At 33.4% G+C, this 15,991-nt stretch overlaps 1 protein-coding gene across 2 annotated transcripts in view; it reads right to left on the bottom strand.

The window, feature by feature from the left end:
- Window positions 1-1,379: 1,379 nt before the first annotated feature.
- The window catches only part of blnk (B cell linker), a 40,410-nt gene continuing 25,798 nt past the window's right edge, over window positions 1,380-15,991 (bottom strand). The window contains exons 10-24 of one of the 2 annotated variants that reach the window (XM_072436841.1): window positions 15,923-15,979; window positions 15,077-15,102; window positions 14,967-14,998; window positions 14,316-14,363; window positions 14,218-14,242; window positions 6,870-6,915; window positions 6,289-6,337; window positions 6,184-6,211; window positions 5,975-6,011; window positions 5,819-5,888; window positions 4,855-4,883; window positions 4,719-4,777; window positions 3,765-3,848; window positions 2,638-2,793; window positions 1,380-1,936 (exon numbers count right to left, since the gene is read on the bottom strand). In XM_072436841.1, coding sequence (XP_072292942.1) covers window positions 1,820-1,936; window positions 2,638-2,793; window positions 3,765-3,848; window positions 4,719-4,777; window positions 4,855-4,883; window positions 5,819-5,888; window positions 5,975-6,011; window positions 6,184-6,211; window positions 6,289-6,337; window positions 6,870-6,915; window positions 14,218-14,242; window positions 14,316-14,363; window positions 14,967-14,998; window positions 15,077-15,102; window positions 15,923-15,979 — 863 coding nt within the window. In that variant the 3' untranslated portion in view covers window positions 1,380-1,819. The remainder of the gene's footprint in view (window positions 1,937-2,637; window positions 2,794-3,764; window positions 3,849-4,718; window positions 4,778-4,854; window positions 4,884-5,818; window positions 5,889-5,974; window positions 6,012-6,183; window positions 6,212-6,288; window positions 6,338-6,869; window positions 6,916-14,217; window positions 14,243-14,315; window positions 14,364-14,966; window positions 14,999-15,076; window positions 15,103-15,922; window positions 15,980-15,991) is intronic. The other variant, XM_072436842.1, reaches the window with a different exon arrangement.

The following is a 15,991-nucleotide window of genomic DNA, read 5'->3' as shown; positions in this document are numbered from 1 at the left end:
GGGCTCGCTCCCGTCAGTATTCAACACAAGGGAAACGTAGCTTGTAATTTTGTACATAGATTGTATTTTTCTGCTTATATTTTTGAGATTTTAAGCGATTTATAATTGTATAGACGTAGCAATAGAGGTACTGTATTAAGTATTTACTGAGAATTCCCACCAAGTGCCTGTAGGTGTGTGATGTGCAACCAAACGCATCACATTTGGGGGTTTTTTTTGGACTGAAAATTGACAGATTTGGTCATGAAAGTGACTTTATATTTTAGATAAACACCATATTTCTGTGTAGTTTTGATACCGTGTCATTCCTGGCATTATTTCATCTGTTCATCAGAAACATCTCAATAAAAACATGGGAAAAACTGTGTGCGCGTGTTTAAAAGTGCGATTTGTGACTTTTCTAGTGGCGGATCGGTCACTCTAATGTTCCTCAGTGGAAAACACTTTAAGTCAATAAGAAGAATCAATAAAAACCCGTTTTTTTTAACTACAGGACACTTTATGGTTAAATGACATGTGATTTTAAATTAATACATTTGTGGCGACAGAGGCCAAAAAAAGGAACGAAAATGACCAGAAAACAAGTTTAATTTTTTGACTTGACTTCAACGTTTGAATTCCAGTTGGATTCGATCTGTAAATGATGCACTTTTCACAAAATGACTTTGAATGGACAATAAGACGTCCCTCATCTGTGTGCAGTGCCCGACGTGAAAGGATCAGGGTCACAGGGGTCACAGGGGTTACATGTAGGTCGTGGGGTCTCCGGGGTTTTCCTCACATATTCCTCAAAGGATCTGATGGTGCGAAATCTGAGGATGTTTAATCCCAAACTTGTATATTTGAAAGAAAAGCTCAGATTTTAGTGGAATTTTGCTAATCATTTTATGTTTTATAAATATAAATGTAGTTGATGATTGACATTCCCTCATATTGTTGTGGCGTGATTCTTGCCAGTGAAAAATGTGTGTTTTGGCTTTATAAAAAAATGATCAGACCATTTTATTATAAATTCTGTGTAAAGTCTAAATCACCTCTACCTTTTAGTTACACACATTTAAAAAAACAAACGAATTACACATTTATAAACTGTCTTGTTACATTACGTTATGCATCTGTTATGCCTTATCTCAAATAATATTACAAAACCTGGTCAAAATGTATTCCAAATCCACCATAAAACAAAGTACTTTAAATGGTCACTTCCTGTGTGATTCATGAGTTTGAACGGTCAGAGAGGCAGAGGCCGGTGGGAGAAGCTTGACTGGGTCCAGAAGTGTGCTTTGCCAAAAGGCTGAGAAAACCAACGACAAACTGTGATCTGGACAAAACAGACTCTAAACAAATGTACGAAAAGACCTTTTTATAACAACATTATCAAGTCAAAATGTCACAAATAGACAATTTTACACTTTTTGCATAACAATTCTCTATCCAGAAGCTTCAGTCGGCACATTTCCACCTTTTTTGGTTGATAACGTATTTAAAAAGTCTCTGTTCGTCTCATTAAAATGTCTTTACTTTACCTGAATCTTCCCATGTAAAATATAAACTCTATATTTCATTTACTCAGTTCGCTCGCACAGTGGATTGCTAAGTTTCACGCCATTTTGTGGAAAATTAAAATAAAAGAATGTAAATTAACTGTCATTGTAACGTTTAACAACTCTTTTTAAATTCAGCACAACGGCCAGCGCCCTCCACACGGGATGTACCAAAGCCCCTCTGAAAGCTATGCAGGCCGGGGGCTCCAGAGGCCGGAACAAAACGTGTAATAAGCATGTAATAAACGTGTTATAAGCGCGTGATTGTTCCGCGTTCACGGCCGGACGGCGACGCGCAGTCTCGTGGCGTCTTTGCTGTTGCTCTGGCTGTCGATCAAAACCAGCGGCGTTTTCTGGTGATGCTCGATGATGTGGGACAAACTGGTGAAAAACTGAAACAGACGTACATTTGTGTCAGTTTATGTCGTAAATGCGCTTTTTGTTCTTTTTTCATTCGCACAAATTCCTTGTTTTCGTAATTAAAGTCGTTCAATTGTATTTATTCAGTGGTCTACACAGCTGCAAATGAACACTTTTAAATTATGCACAATAATATTAATATAATTCACAAATGTAGTGCTGTTCTAAGCTTGGATACTACGGATAAATAGATATATTTAGAGATATAAATTTGAAATGTAAATGTCTTTTTTTTCTAAATTAAAAGCATAAATTAACAAAAACAAGAACAGAGAGAACACGTTAATTAATAATATAAATAGAATAGAAATAAGGAAAGTGAGGCATCCAAAAAAATAAAGTTAAGTTCAAATAAAGATTTTTTGTTGTTGTAAAATGGCAAAAATTTGTACTAAAGTAGTACTAGTAAATGAAATAAAGCGGAAAAATTGACAGAGCCAGATTTAGTTGTATTTTTTCTGACATATTAGATACAAACAAATGGCACAAAAACTGAAATTTCCCCTCAGTTTTTGGAGTTAAACTTCAATAAATCAGGCTTGGAATCATTTAGAATTAACAAATCCTTCGGTACGATCCGCTAAAATCTTGTTGAGTCCAAGTTTGTACGCCGTGAAGTGACTATTATTTCCCCCCCGCCCCCGTGTGCGACCTCCGTGACCTCCGCACTGACCTCTTCTCCCCTCTTCTCCCGGCCCAGGGCGAACTGCTGACTGCTGGGTAAGAATCGCACCGGGATGTTGTAGACGTGCCCGTTGTAAAACACCACCAACGTGTACGGCTGCTGCACGTCGTGACCCGAACTCGGCCTCACCAGAAACGCCCCGTCCTGAAAGAGAAAGACAAGAAAAAGAAAAATGAAAAAGAAGAAGAAGAAAAAATAAAGGAAAAAGAAAAGAAAAAAGAAAAGAAAAAAGAAAAAAAGAAGAAAAGATAAAAAAGAAGAAAAAAGAAAAAAAAGATAAAAAAGAAGAAAAAAAGAAAATAAAGAGAAAAAAAGGAAAAAAGAAGGAAAAAAAGACAAGAAAAAAGGATAAAAGAAAAGAAAAAGAAAAAAAGAATGAAACCACACCATTTCCATCCAACGACTGTCATACTGAGCGCTTTTATCAGATTTAGTTCTTACCAAAAACACACATTTTGACTAAACCAGGGACATGGCTCACATGTCCCTGGTCTTTTTTCTTTTTTCATTTTTCAAAATTGAGACAAAGACAGGACCAGAGAGAACAAATTAGGTAAAAAAATGGAAATAAATTCAAAAAATGTTCCTGTAAAATGGTGAAAATTGCACATTCGGGACAGATACAGTCACTTTGAGTAATTGACAGAGCCAGATTTAAATGTCTCGTTTGATATAGTTGACAAATTAGACACAAAAATGGCAAAATTCACATTTCACCTCAGTTTTTGGAGTTAAAGCTGAAATAAATCGCCTCGTCGAGAACATCCACGAATCTGGTTAGCGGACAAAGGTTTTTTAAGAGTGAGAACGCATGTCCATCTGACGTAATTCCAATGAATCGACCCTTCTCAAACACACTGACATCTCGTACATGACCACGGGATTCGTCTTTCCACATGGTCGTTTCAGAAATGAGAAAAAGTTGGGTTTAAACGCCGTGTTGAAGCTGAATGATAATAATAATAGACCTGGTTTGACCCGGTTTGACCTGGTTTTGACCTGGTTTGACCTGGTTTAGTCTCGTCGGGCGTCGATTTAGGGGTGAACCATGTGAGCCGTGCGCTTTGTGTTGCATGTGTAAATTGGGGAAGTGAATGCAAATGAAATGCTCTCACTTGGTTGGACTGAACGAGGGCGTCGTCGGCCGTCTTGCGATCACAGGAATCAGCAAACCACGGCTTGGACTGCACGTCCTCCTCCTGAGAACCACCAAAAACAGAACATCCAGCACTTTAGAAAACTTCCACCTGAAGAGAAAATCTAATGAGAATACAATTTAAATAATAATCAAGTAACGCCAAATAAATGATGATTATTAGTCTGTTTTAACACTTTTCGCAATCCGCTTACAGACTTTTGGCGCCTCTAGTAAACAAAAACTGCAATAATACTTTTTTATAGCTGCTTGAGTATAATTTTAATATATTTTATTTGGTGTTTGGTGTTTTCTTATTGCCAAAAATTCATGGTTTGTTTCACTCACCAAAAAAAACAAAACAGTGAGTGAAACAACAGTGCAACACATCAACAAATAGTATGAAAAATGATAATTAGTCATGCGGGTTGTTAACGTTTTTGCCATTTTGTGTAATGCCATGAAGAAAAGAAGGTTTAGCACCCTCTTCCTTAAAAAGCCCTCTTTTACACAAGCACCCCTTAAGTTCAACAACACGTGCCATTCAAAATGTCCTAAAAAAACAAACAAACAACATCTCAACAAATAGTCTTATGAATGATAGTTAGTCATTTGTGTTGTTTAGGACCCTCTTTCTTAAAAAACCCTCTTTTACACAAACGCCCCCTTGGGTTCAACAACACGTGCGGTTTTAAATGTCTTAAATGTCTTATAAAACAAACAACATATTAACAAATAGTCTTATAAATAATAGTTAGTCATGCAGGTTGTTAACGTTTGTGTCCTTTTGTGAAATCGGACAAAACAATAACATCGCCATGGAGAAAAGAAGGTTTAGGACCCTCTTCCTTAAAAAACCCTCTTTTACACAAACGTTCAACAACACGTGCGGTTTAAAAAAGTCCCTCATTATGCTTTGATCTGAGGAGATGACCTTATCTTCATCCGCGCAGCCGTTTTCTGGAGCGTCCTGCTGGTCTTTGTCAGCTTGTCCTGGAGTGACAAAGACATGTTTAAATATATGGACGACGCGGCGGATTGTTTCGATGCTAAACGTGTCTTGTACTCACTGTGAGCGATCCAGTGTGGAATAGGAAGCCTGCAAAAGCACAAAACATTCAGAACATTTTCCTTTATCACAGATTTTCTCCTGTTTTAAGTGTTTACAAGGTATTTTCTTTGAGCATCAATCAACTAATCGAGATTGATCGACGATAAAAGAATCTACAGACTCTAAAACGCAAAAGAAAAGATGTTTTATCAATAATACGCTCCATTTCTAAACGTTCTGTGGCGAAACCTTCAGTCCAAACGTCTCAATGAACAAAAACGAATCGCTTAATAATCATTACCGTATTTTCCGGACTATAAGTCGCACCTTTTAATTGTTTTGGCCCAGGTGCGACTTATACTCCAGAGCAACTTATATGTGATATTATTTGTTATTTTTACCCTGACAACCACAAGAGGGCGCTCTAGGCTCTAAGTGACACAGAAGAAGAATCTGCACTTCCTCTTCCTCTGGAGTTTGTGGAGTTGTTTAGAAGTGACACAGAGGAAGAAGAATTCAGTGGATTTAGTGATTTGGGGTAAAACTGATGCTTTGGTAAACTTGTTAGCATGTTCTTTATGCTATAGTTATCTGAATAACTGTTCATATGTTACGTTAACATACCAGACACTTACCACAGTTCTGTCTGTACCTCATGTAGCTGAAGGTGTTAGCGTTAGCATACGTCATGTAGCTGAAGGTGTTAGCGTTAGCATACGTCATGTAGCTGAAGGTGTTAGCGTTAGCATACGTCATGTAGCTGAAGGTGTTAGCGTTAGCATACGTCATGTAGCTGAAGGTGTTAGCGTTAGCATACGTACACTTATTCACCATGTTCTCTCATCTGTTATTATTTTAAATTAGTCCTGGATTTTATCAAATACATTTCCCCAAAAATGCCACTTATATTCCAGTGCGTCTTATAGTCCGGAAAATACGGTAATTGCAGCAGATGTATTCATTATAAATATTGTACTAGTTACTTTGGTCGTTTTAGGTCCATGGAGAGGGTTTTGGAAGGAGGTGGAACAGCTTCATTTGGCAAAGTCCGATCTAAAATACAAACAAAGAAATTAATATTATTGTGTAAGAAAAGTTGATTTTATTCAATTTGAAAGATTTAAAGCTTTATTTCTTACTGTCAAACTCTCTGAATGACGGTTTGGTCGGTATTTTCTGCAACAAAAAAAAAGAATGGAAGAAAAAAACGTTATTAGAAAAAGTGTCCAAAAATATGTTCACATTTTACACGATGCGTCTTTAAAATGTGAATTGTAAACAGTAAAAGTCGTTTACAAAGTCGCTTTATTCTAACTTCAGGCCAAAATAATGGGGGAAAATGACTTACGGGTTTTATGGGCGGCTTTGGTGACTTCCTGAGATGAACAAATACAAATATATCACAGACAGAACGGTATGAGAAGTAAATATATACGACTTAAACGTGTCTCACTCTCGGGGCAGAGAAAGAGGACGAGATTCTCTGGGTTTATCGCCGCATCCTGGAATTAAACGCGGAATATCGATGAATATGACGAACTACGATGAACTCAAATGAGAGAAATACACTTTATACAGATTATAGAACGTGTACTGGTGATACAAGTATTTTGAGTAGTGTTTGGGTCATATTTTGAGCAGATACTTTGCTTTGATTGATGAATATTTCAGATATTCGTACAAATATCTAGAAATAGGGCTGGAGGGTTTTTGAATGGAGAGTCCACAGTCGACATCTGGCTTCGAGATTGAATATTATTGTCAAGAAATTACACATGAATCAATGCTATTACTTAACAGTCAGAGGACATAATATTTACATTTTATCACAATTATTTGAATATTATTTGTGTTAAATGGCCCAGATTCATGAAATAAACTTACTAAAAGCCATTTTTACTTTGTTGCAAGAAACAAAATTGAAAATCGACATGGATCAAAATGAGGCCAGCTTTTTCAAATGATGGATAAAGTCAGATAACTAAAGAATAAGTACAAATATGTAGTATATACGGTACTGTGCCTAAAACTCACTGTCACTGGCGTCGCATACTTCATACTCATCGTCTCCTGTCGGCTCCTGGGTCAAGACAAAAATGGAAACGTATTAATGAATCATAGGTTTTAGAGTACTTGAATAACATGTACTTAAGTATTCGGATGGATGGGATACGACTGCATGGAGTTATGTATATTTGTAACTTCATCTGAGATCCAAAGGGGACAAAGCTGACATTATACTGACAATATACTGACATTATACTGACAATATACTGATAATATACTGACAATATACTGACATTATACTGACATTATACTGACAATATACTGACATTATACTGACATTATACTGACATTATACTGACAATATACTGACAATATGCTGACATTATACTGACATTATACTGACAATATACTGACATTATACTGACAATATACTGACATTATACTGACAATATACTGACAATATGCTGACATTATACTGACATTATACTGACAATATACTGACATTATACTGACATTATACTGACAATATACTGACAATATACTGACATTATACTGACATTATACTGACATTATACTGACAATATACTGACAATATACTGACATTATACTGACATTATACTGACAATATACTGACAATATACTGACATTATACTGACAATATACTGACAATATGCTGACATTATACTGACATTATACTGACATTATACTGACAATATACTGACAATATACTGACATTATACTGACATTATACTGACAATATACTGACAATATACTGACATTATACTGACAATATACTGACAATATACTGACAATATACTGACATTATACTGACAATATACTGACATTATACTGACATTATACTGACAATATACTGACAATATACTGACATTATACTGACATTATACTGACATTATACTGACATTATACTGACAATATACTGACATTATACTGACATTATACTGACATTATACTGACAATATACTGACAATATGCTGACATTATACTGACATTATACTGACAATATACTGACATTATACTGACAATATACTGACATTATACTGACAATATACTGACAATATGCTGACATTATACTGACATTATACTGACAATATACTGACATTATACTGACAATATACTGACAATATACTGACATTATACTGACATTATACTGACAATATGCTGACATTATACTGACAATATACTGACAATATACTGACAATATACTGATAATATACTGACAATATACTGACAATATACTGACATTATACTGACATTATACTGACAATATACTGACAATATACTGACATTATACTGACATTATACTGACAATATACTGACAATATACTGACAATATACTGACATTATACTGACATTATACTGACAATATACTGACAATATACTGACATTATACTGACATTATACTGACAATATACTGACAATATACTGACATTATACTGACAATATACTGACATTATACTGACATTATACTGACAATATACTGACAATATACTGACAATATACTGATAATATACTGACAATATACTGACAATATACTGACATTATACTGACATTATACTGACAATATACTGACAATATACTGACATTATACTGACAATATACTGACATTATACTGACATTATACTGACAATATACTGACATTATACTGACATTATACTGACAATATACTGACAATATACTGACAATATACTGATAATATACTGACAATATACTGACAGTATACTGACATTATACTGACATTATACTGACAATATACTGACAATATACTGACATTATACTGACATTATACTGACATTATACTGACAATATACTGACAATAATATGCTGACATTATACTGACAATATACTGACAATATACTGACATTATACTGACAATATACTGACATTATACTGACATTATACTGACATTATACTGACAATATACTGACAATATACTGACAATATACTGACAATATGCTGACATTATACTGACAATATACTGACATTATACTGACAATATGCTGACATTATACTGACATTATACTGACAATATACTGACAATATACTGACAATATACTGACATTATACTGACATTATACTGACAATATACTGACAATATACTGACATTATACTGACATTATACTGACATTATACTGACAATATACTGACAATATGCTGACATTATACTGACATTATACTGACAATATACTGACATTATACTGACAATATACTGACAATATACTGACATTATACTGACATTATACTGACAATATGCTGACATTATACTGACAATATACTGACAATATACTGACAATATACTGATAATATACTGACAATATACTGACAATATACTGACATTATACTGACATTATACTGACAATATACTGACAATATACTGACATTATACTGACATTATACTGACAATATACTGACAATATACTGACAATATACTGACATTATACTGACAATATACTGACATTATACTGACAATATGCTGACATTATACTGACAATATACTGACATTATACTGACAATATACTGACATTATACTGACATTATACTGACAATATACTGACAATATACTGACAATATACTGATAATATACTGACAATATACTGACAATATACTGACATTATACTGACATTATACTGACAATATACTGACAATATACTGACATTATACTGACATTATACTGACAATATACTGACATTATACTGACAATATACTGACATTATACTGACATTATACTGACAATATACTGACAATATACTGACAATATACTGATAATATACTGACAATATACTGACAATATACTGACATTATACTGACATTATACTGACAATATACTGACATTATACTGACATTATACTGACATTATACTGACAATATACTGACAATAATATGCTGACATTATACTGACATTATACTGACAATATACTGACATTATACTGACAATATACTGACATTATACTGACAATATACTGACATTATACTGACAATATACTGATAATATACTGACAATATACTGACATTATACTGACATTATACTGACAATATACTGACATTATACTGACATTATACTGACATTATACTGACAATATACTGACAATATGCTGACATTATACTGACATTATACTGACAATATACTGACATTATACTGACAATATACTGACAATATACTGACAATATACTGACATTATACTGACATTATACTGACAATATACTGACAATATACTGACATTATACTGACATTATACTGACATTATACTGACAATATACTGACAATAATATGCTGACATTATACTGACATTATACTGACAATATACTGACAATATACTGACATTATACTGACAATATACTGACATTATACTGACATTATACTGACATTATACTGACAATATACTGACAATAATATGCTGACATTATACTGACATTATACTGACAATATACTGACAATATACTGACATTATACTGACAATATACTGACAATATACTGACAATATACTGACATTATACTGACAATATGCTGACATTATACTGACAATATACTGACAATATACTGACATTATACTGACATTATACTGACAATATACTGACAATATACTGACATTATACTGACAATATACTGACAATATACTGACATTATACTGACATTATACTGACAATATACTGACAATATACTGACATTATACTGACAATATACTGACAATATGCTGACATTATACTGACATTATACTGACAATATGCTGACATTATACTGACATTATACTGACAATATACTGACAATATACTGACAATATACTGACATTATACTGACAATATACTGACAATATACTGACAATATACTGACAATATACTGACATTATACTGACATTCTACTGACAATATACTGACAATATACTGACAATATGCTGACATTATACTGACAATATACTGACAATATACTGACATTATACTGACAATATACTGACAATATACTGACATTATACTGACAATATACTGACAATATACTGACATTATACTGACAATATACTGACATTATACTGACAATATACTGACAATATACTGACATTATACTGACAATATACTGACATTATACTGACAATATACTGACAATATACTGACATTATACTGACATTATACTGACAATATACTGACATTATACTGACAATATACTGACATTATACTGACAATATACTGACAATATACTGACATTATACTGACATTATACTGACAATATACTGACAATATACTGACATTATACTGACAATATACTGACATTATACTGACATTATACTGACACTATACTGACAATATACTGACAATATACTGATAATATACTGACAATATACTGACAATATACTGACATTATACTGACATTATACTGACAATATACTGACAATATACTGACATTATACTGACATTATACTGACATTATACTGACAATATACTGACAATAATATGCTGACATTATACTGACATTATACTGACAATATACTGACAATATACTGACATTATACTGACATTATACTGACAATATACTGACAATATGCTGACATTATACTGACATTATACTGACAATATACTGACAATATGCTGACATTATACTGACAATATACTGACAATATACTGACATTATACTGACAATATACTGACAATATACTGACATTATACTGACAATATACTGACATTATACTGACAATATACTGACAATATACTGACATTATACTGACATTATACTGACAATATACTGACATTATACTGACAATATACTGACATTATACTGACAATATACTGACAATATACTGACATTATACTGACATTATACTGACAATATACTGACAATATACTGACATTATACTGACAATATACTGACATTATACTGACATTATACTGACACTATACTGACAATATACTGACAATATACTGATAATATACTGACAATATACTGACAATATACTGACATTATACTGACATTATACTGACAATATACTGACAATATACTGACATTATACTGACATTATACTGACATTATACTGACAATATACTGACAATAATATGCTGACATTATACTGACATTATACTGACAATATACTGACAATATACTGACATTATACTGACAATATACTGACAATATACTGACATTATACTGACATTATACTGACAATATACTGACATTATACTGACAATATACTGACAATATACTGACATTATACTGACAATATACTGACAATATACTGACATTATACTGACATTATACTGACATTATACTGACAATATACTGACAATATACTGACAATATGCTGACATTATACTGACAATATACTGACATTATACTGACATTATACTGACATTATACTGACATTATACTGACATTATACTGACAATATACTGACATTATACTGACAATATACTGACATTATACTGACAATATACTGACAATATACTGACATTATACTGACATTATACTGACAATATACTGACATTATACTGACAATATACTGACAATATACTGACATTATACTGACATTATACTGACATTATACTGACAATATACTGACATTATACTGACAATATACTGACATTATACTGACAATAGACTGATAAAATACTGACAATATACTGACAATATACTGACAATATACTGACATTATACTGACAATATACTGACATTATACTGACATTATACTGACAATATACTGACATTATACTGACAATAGACTGATAAAATACTGACAATATACTGACAATATACTGACAATATACTGACATTATACTGACAATATACTGACATTATACTGACAATATACTGACATTATACTGACAATATACTGACAATATACTGACATTATACTGACAATATACTGACATTATACTGACAATATACTGACAATATACTGACAATATACTGACATTATACTGACAATATACTGACATTATACTGACAATATACTGACATTATACTGACAATATACTGACAATATACTGACATTATACTGACATTATACTGACAATATACTGACATTATACTGACAATATACTGACAATATACTGACATTATACTGACAATATACTTACATTATACTGACATTATACTGGCATTATACTGACAATATACTGACATTATACTGACATTATACTGACATTATACTGACAATATACTGACATTATACTGACAATATACTGACAATATACTGACAATATACTGACAATATATTGACATTATACTGACATTATACTGACAATATGCTGACATTATACTGACATTATACTGACAATATACTGACATTATACTGACAATATACTGACAATATACTGACAATATACTGACAATATACTGACAATATACTTACATTATACTGACAATAGACTGATAAAGTACTGACAATATACTGACAATATACTGACATTATACATACATTATACTGACATTATACTGACAATATACTCTTGTGTTTAGTGTCATCAGAAGACTTTAAAAGGGTTTGCAAAGTGTGGACCCTGGACGTATTTGCATGTATTTGGCATCGCAACCAGTAACATTTCATCTTGTTTTCATCATAAATTTTGGTTTATTCATGTGTGACACTCACATTTACAGGGGAAAGTTGTTCGATTATTGATGTAATACTACATTACGCCAGCAGGTGTCAGTAATGGCAGGACCAAAGCAGAACACGTGTGATTTTGGCCCATATTTACTTAATAAATACTAAATAAATGCACCTTTAATCCTGCTGCATCAACCATTTTGTGCTTTTTTATCTTATTTTAAATGTGCACAATGTAACTTGGAGATGGAGATGCTCTCGTTTGGCCTACGATGTTCCGCAGTATTGCTTTTAAACGTCATGGAAACAAGCAGGTGACGCCAATTTACATGTCAGATCTGTGGACGTGCGCAAGCGTGTGTTTTCCGAAGTATTTTTCAGCAATAAAAACATCTTTAATCTAATAAATGCACGATAGATACCGTACGTTTATTGCCGTGGAACATTCTGGGCTGAGAAATATCATGAAAAGTTACATGATGCGTCTTTAAAATGTGAATTATAAACGTTAAAAGTCTGCATAGTGAATTCTAGCCGCTTTATTCTAAAAAAGAGACTTGAAAAGAGACTTGGCGGCCTTTCCGCAGAAGCAGCTCGTGAGTAAAGCAAGCACGCATTAGTTAAGTTTCAAAATAAGAAAGACATTTAAGTGTAGAACTATGTTTCATTAACCCAGAATGCATTTTGTGACCTTTTTGTTTACTCAAACGTTTATGCTAACTGCGCTAGCTTAAAATGCTAACTACCTTTAGCTTCTCGCGCACTGAAGGCGTCGCGTAAATGCTAAAGAAATCCATACGACAGGGAATAATTTAGTCTGAACTTACAGGAGAAGCAGATCTGGGAGGAAGTCTGAAAAAAGAAGCACAATCACTGAGATAAAAGCTTAAAATACTAATTAAATATGTGTGAATAAAAGTGTTACCTGGGGCTTGGCGTGGGAGGGAAAGGAAGTGAGGGCACTGGGCACAATCTGTCAATGAAAGAACAATATTACCGTAGTTTCTGGACTATAAGTCACACCAGCCAAAAAATGCTTAATAGAGAAGAAAAAAACATATATAAGTGGCACTGGAGTATGAAATGCTGTTGCAAGTGTGAAAATAACAAATAATATCACATATAAGTTGCTCCGGAGTATAAGTATATAAGTATAAATATAATTATAAGTCGCACCCCGGCCAAAACTATGAAAAAGGGTGCGACTTATAGTCCGGAAAATACGGTAAAAGAACCAACTGTATGTATTTTATTTTAATATTTCAATTTTAATGTAATTTTGGCACAATACTTTCAATGTAATTAAAACAAATGCCAAACTGTGTCAAAATAAAAGCTTAACACAGACAAAACCAAGGATAATTTAGACTGTAACATGGACAAATCTGCTTATTTTTTGTGACTTTTTCATTTAAAAACAATACATTTCTATCTGTGTTATTGCAATACATTCAGCCGTCGCGTTATCAATTATCGCGTCAATTTTGCGGCATCAATCCTTTTCTTTTTTCATCTTTTGTGCAGCCGTAGTTCGATAAATGAAGTAGAATAAGGTGAAAACAGTCTTTAATCTTACCTGTTTGCGATGGGAGGCGGCTGTGACTTCACCTGTGTCGAGCGTCAAGACATTTCAACTCTTTCAACGTTATTAAATTCAATCAAATTAGCAAATAAAATTAAAATTACCTCACTGACTGGGACTTCATAACAGTCTGAAAAAACAAGGAGACAGTTTAGCACGGTGAGCTTTAAGATACTGTTTCATTCACGTTTTATAACTTGATCAGATATAACTTGCTTTGTACTATATTTTCATTTGTGCTAACTACTCTAAGCCTCATTTAAACTACTTTACGCTTCAGGGAGCCAGCAGGGGGAGTCATTTTTCAGTTATAAATGACCACGGTGTTTATTGCTTTCATTTTGGAATTAGAAACTGACCAGAGCAAAGCCGCAACTGTTCTCAAAGTTGAGCCCTAAATTGAGTATATTTTCAAATATTTTTCAAATTTTCGCCCATAGTTTTTAAAATAACAGAACAAAACACAACACACAGAGAGAGAGAAAGCAGAATAATACAAACATATGAACAAAAGGGCATCACATGACAATTAAATCAAATTGTATACAAATAAATCCCGGCACAGGTTGTTTTTTCATTTTCAAATCGAGTCCCGACGTCATATTTGTCCAGTTTTTTGTGAATTATGTTCCAGAAGTTTCCATTTACGGGCCCAAATACGTAGCTCTGACGTTGAGCGGGATGATGACGTCAATCCAGTATCTCTGAGCGACAGGACGGTCCCGAAACACACGGTAACGGTGCTCTCCCTGGTGGCCACAGCTGGAATATCCCTGAATAACGTGCGCTTTCGACGCGGCGTTACGGCAAAACGCAACACATTTTTCTCACAAAATTCCCTCCAAACTCAGTCCCGATCGTGTGTGTTTGTGAGTTATTTGGAAAAAGGCCAGTTTGTGTATAGCTAGGCCCCGCCCCCGTCACCTCATAGTTCTAGTTCTAGTTCTCACCAGGACTGGACGGCCGTTGCGGGGGGATTCTGGGTAAATCCCTCACTGCTCTGCCTCCTGAAACACAGT

This window comes from Eucyclogobius newberryi, unplaced genomic scaffold, assembly GCF_026437365.1.
Source record: "Eucyclogobius newberryi isolate DKJ021-1_F unplaced genomic scaffold, fEucNew1.0.hap1 SCAF_8, whole genome shotgun sequence".
Taxonomy (NCBI): domain Eukaryota; kingdom Metazoa; phylum Chordata; class Actinopteri; order Gobiiformes; family Gobiidae; genus Eucyclogobius; species Eucyclogobius newberryi.
The sequence above is the reverse complement of the archived record's forward strand: the minus strand, read 5'-3'. Positions and strand labels throughout refer to the sequence as shown.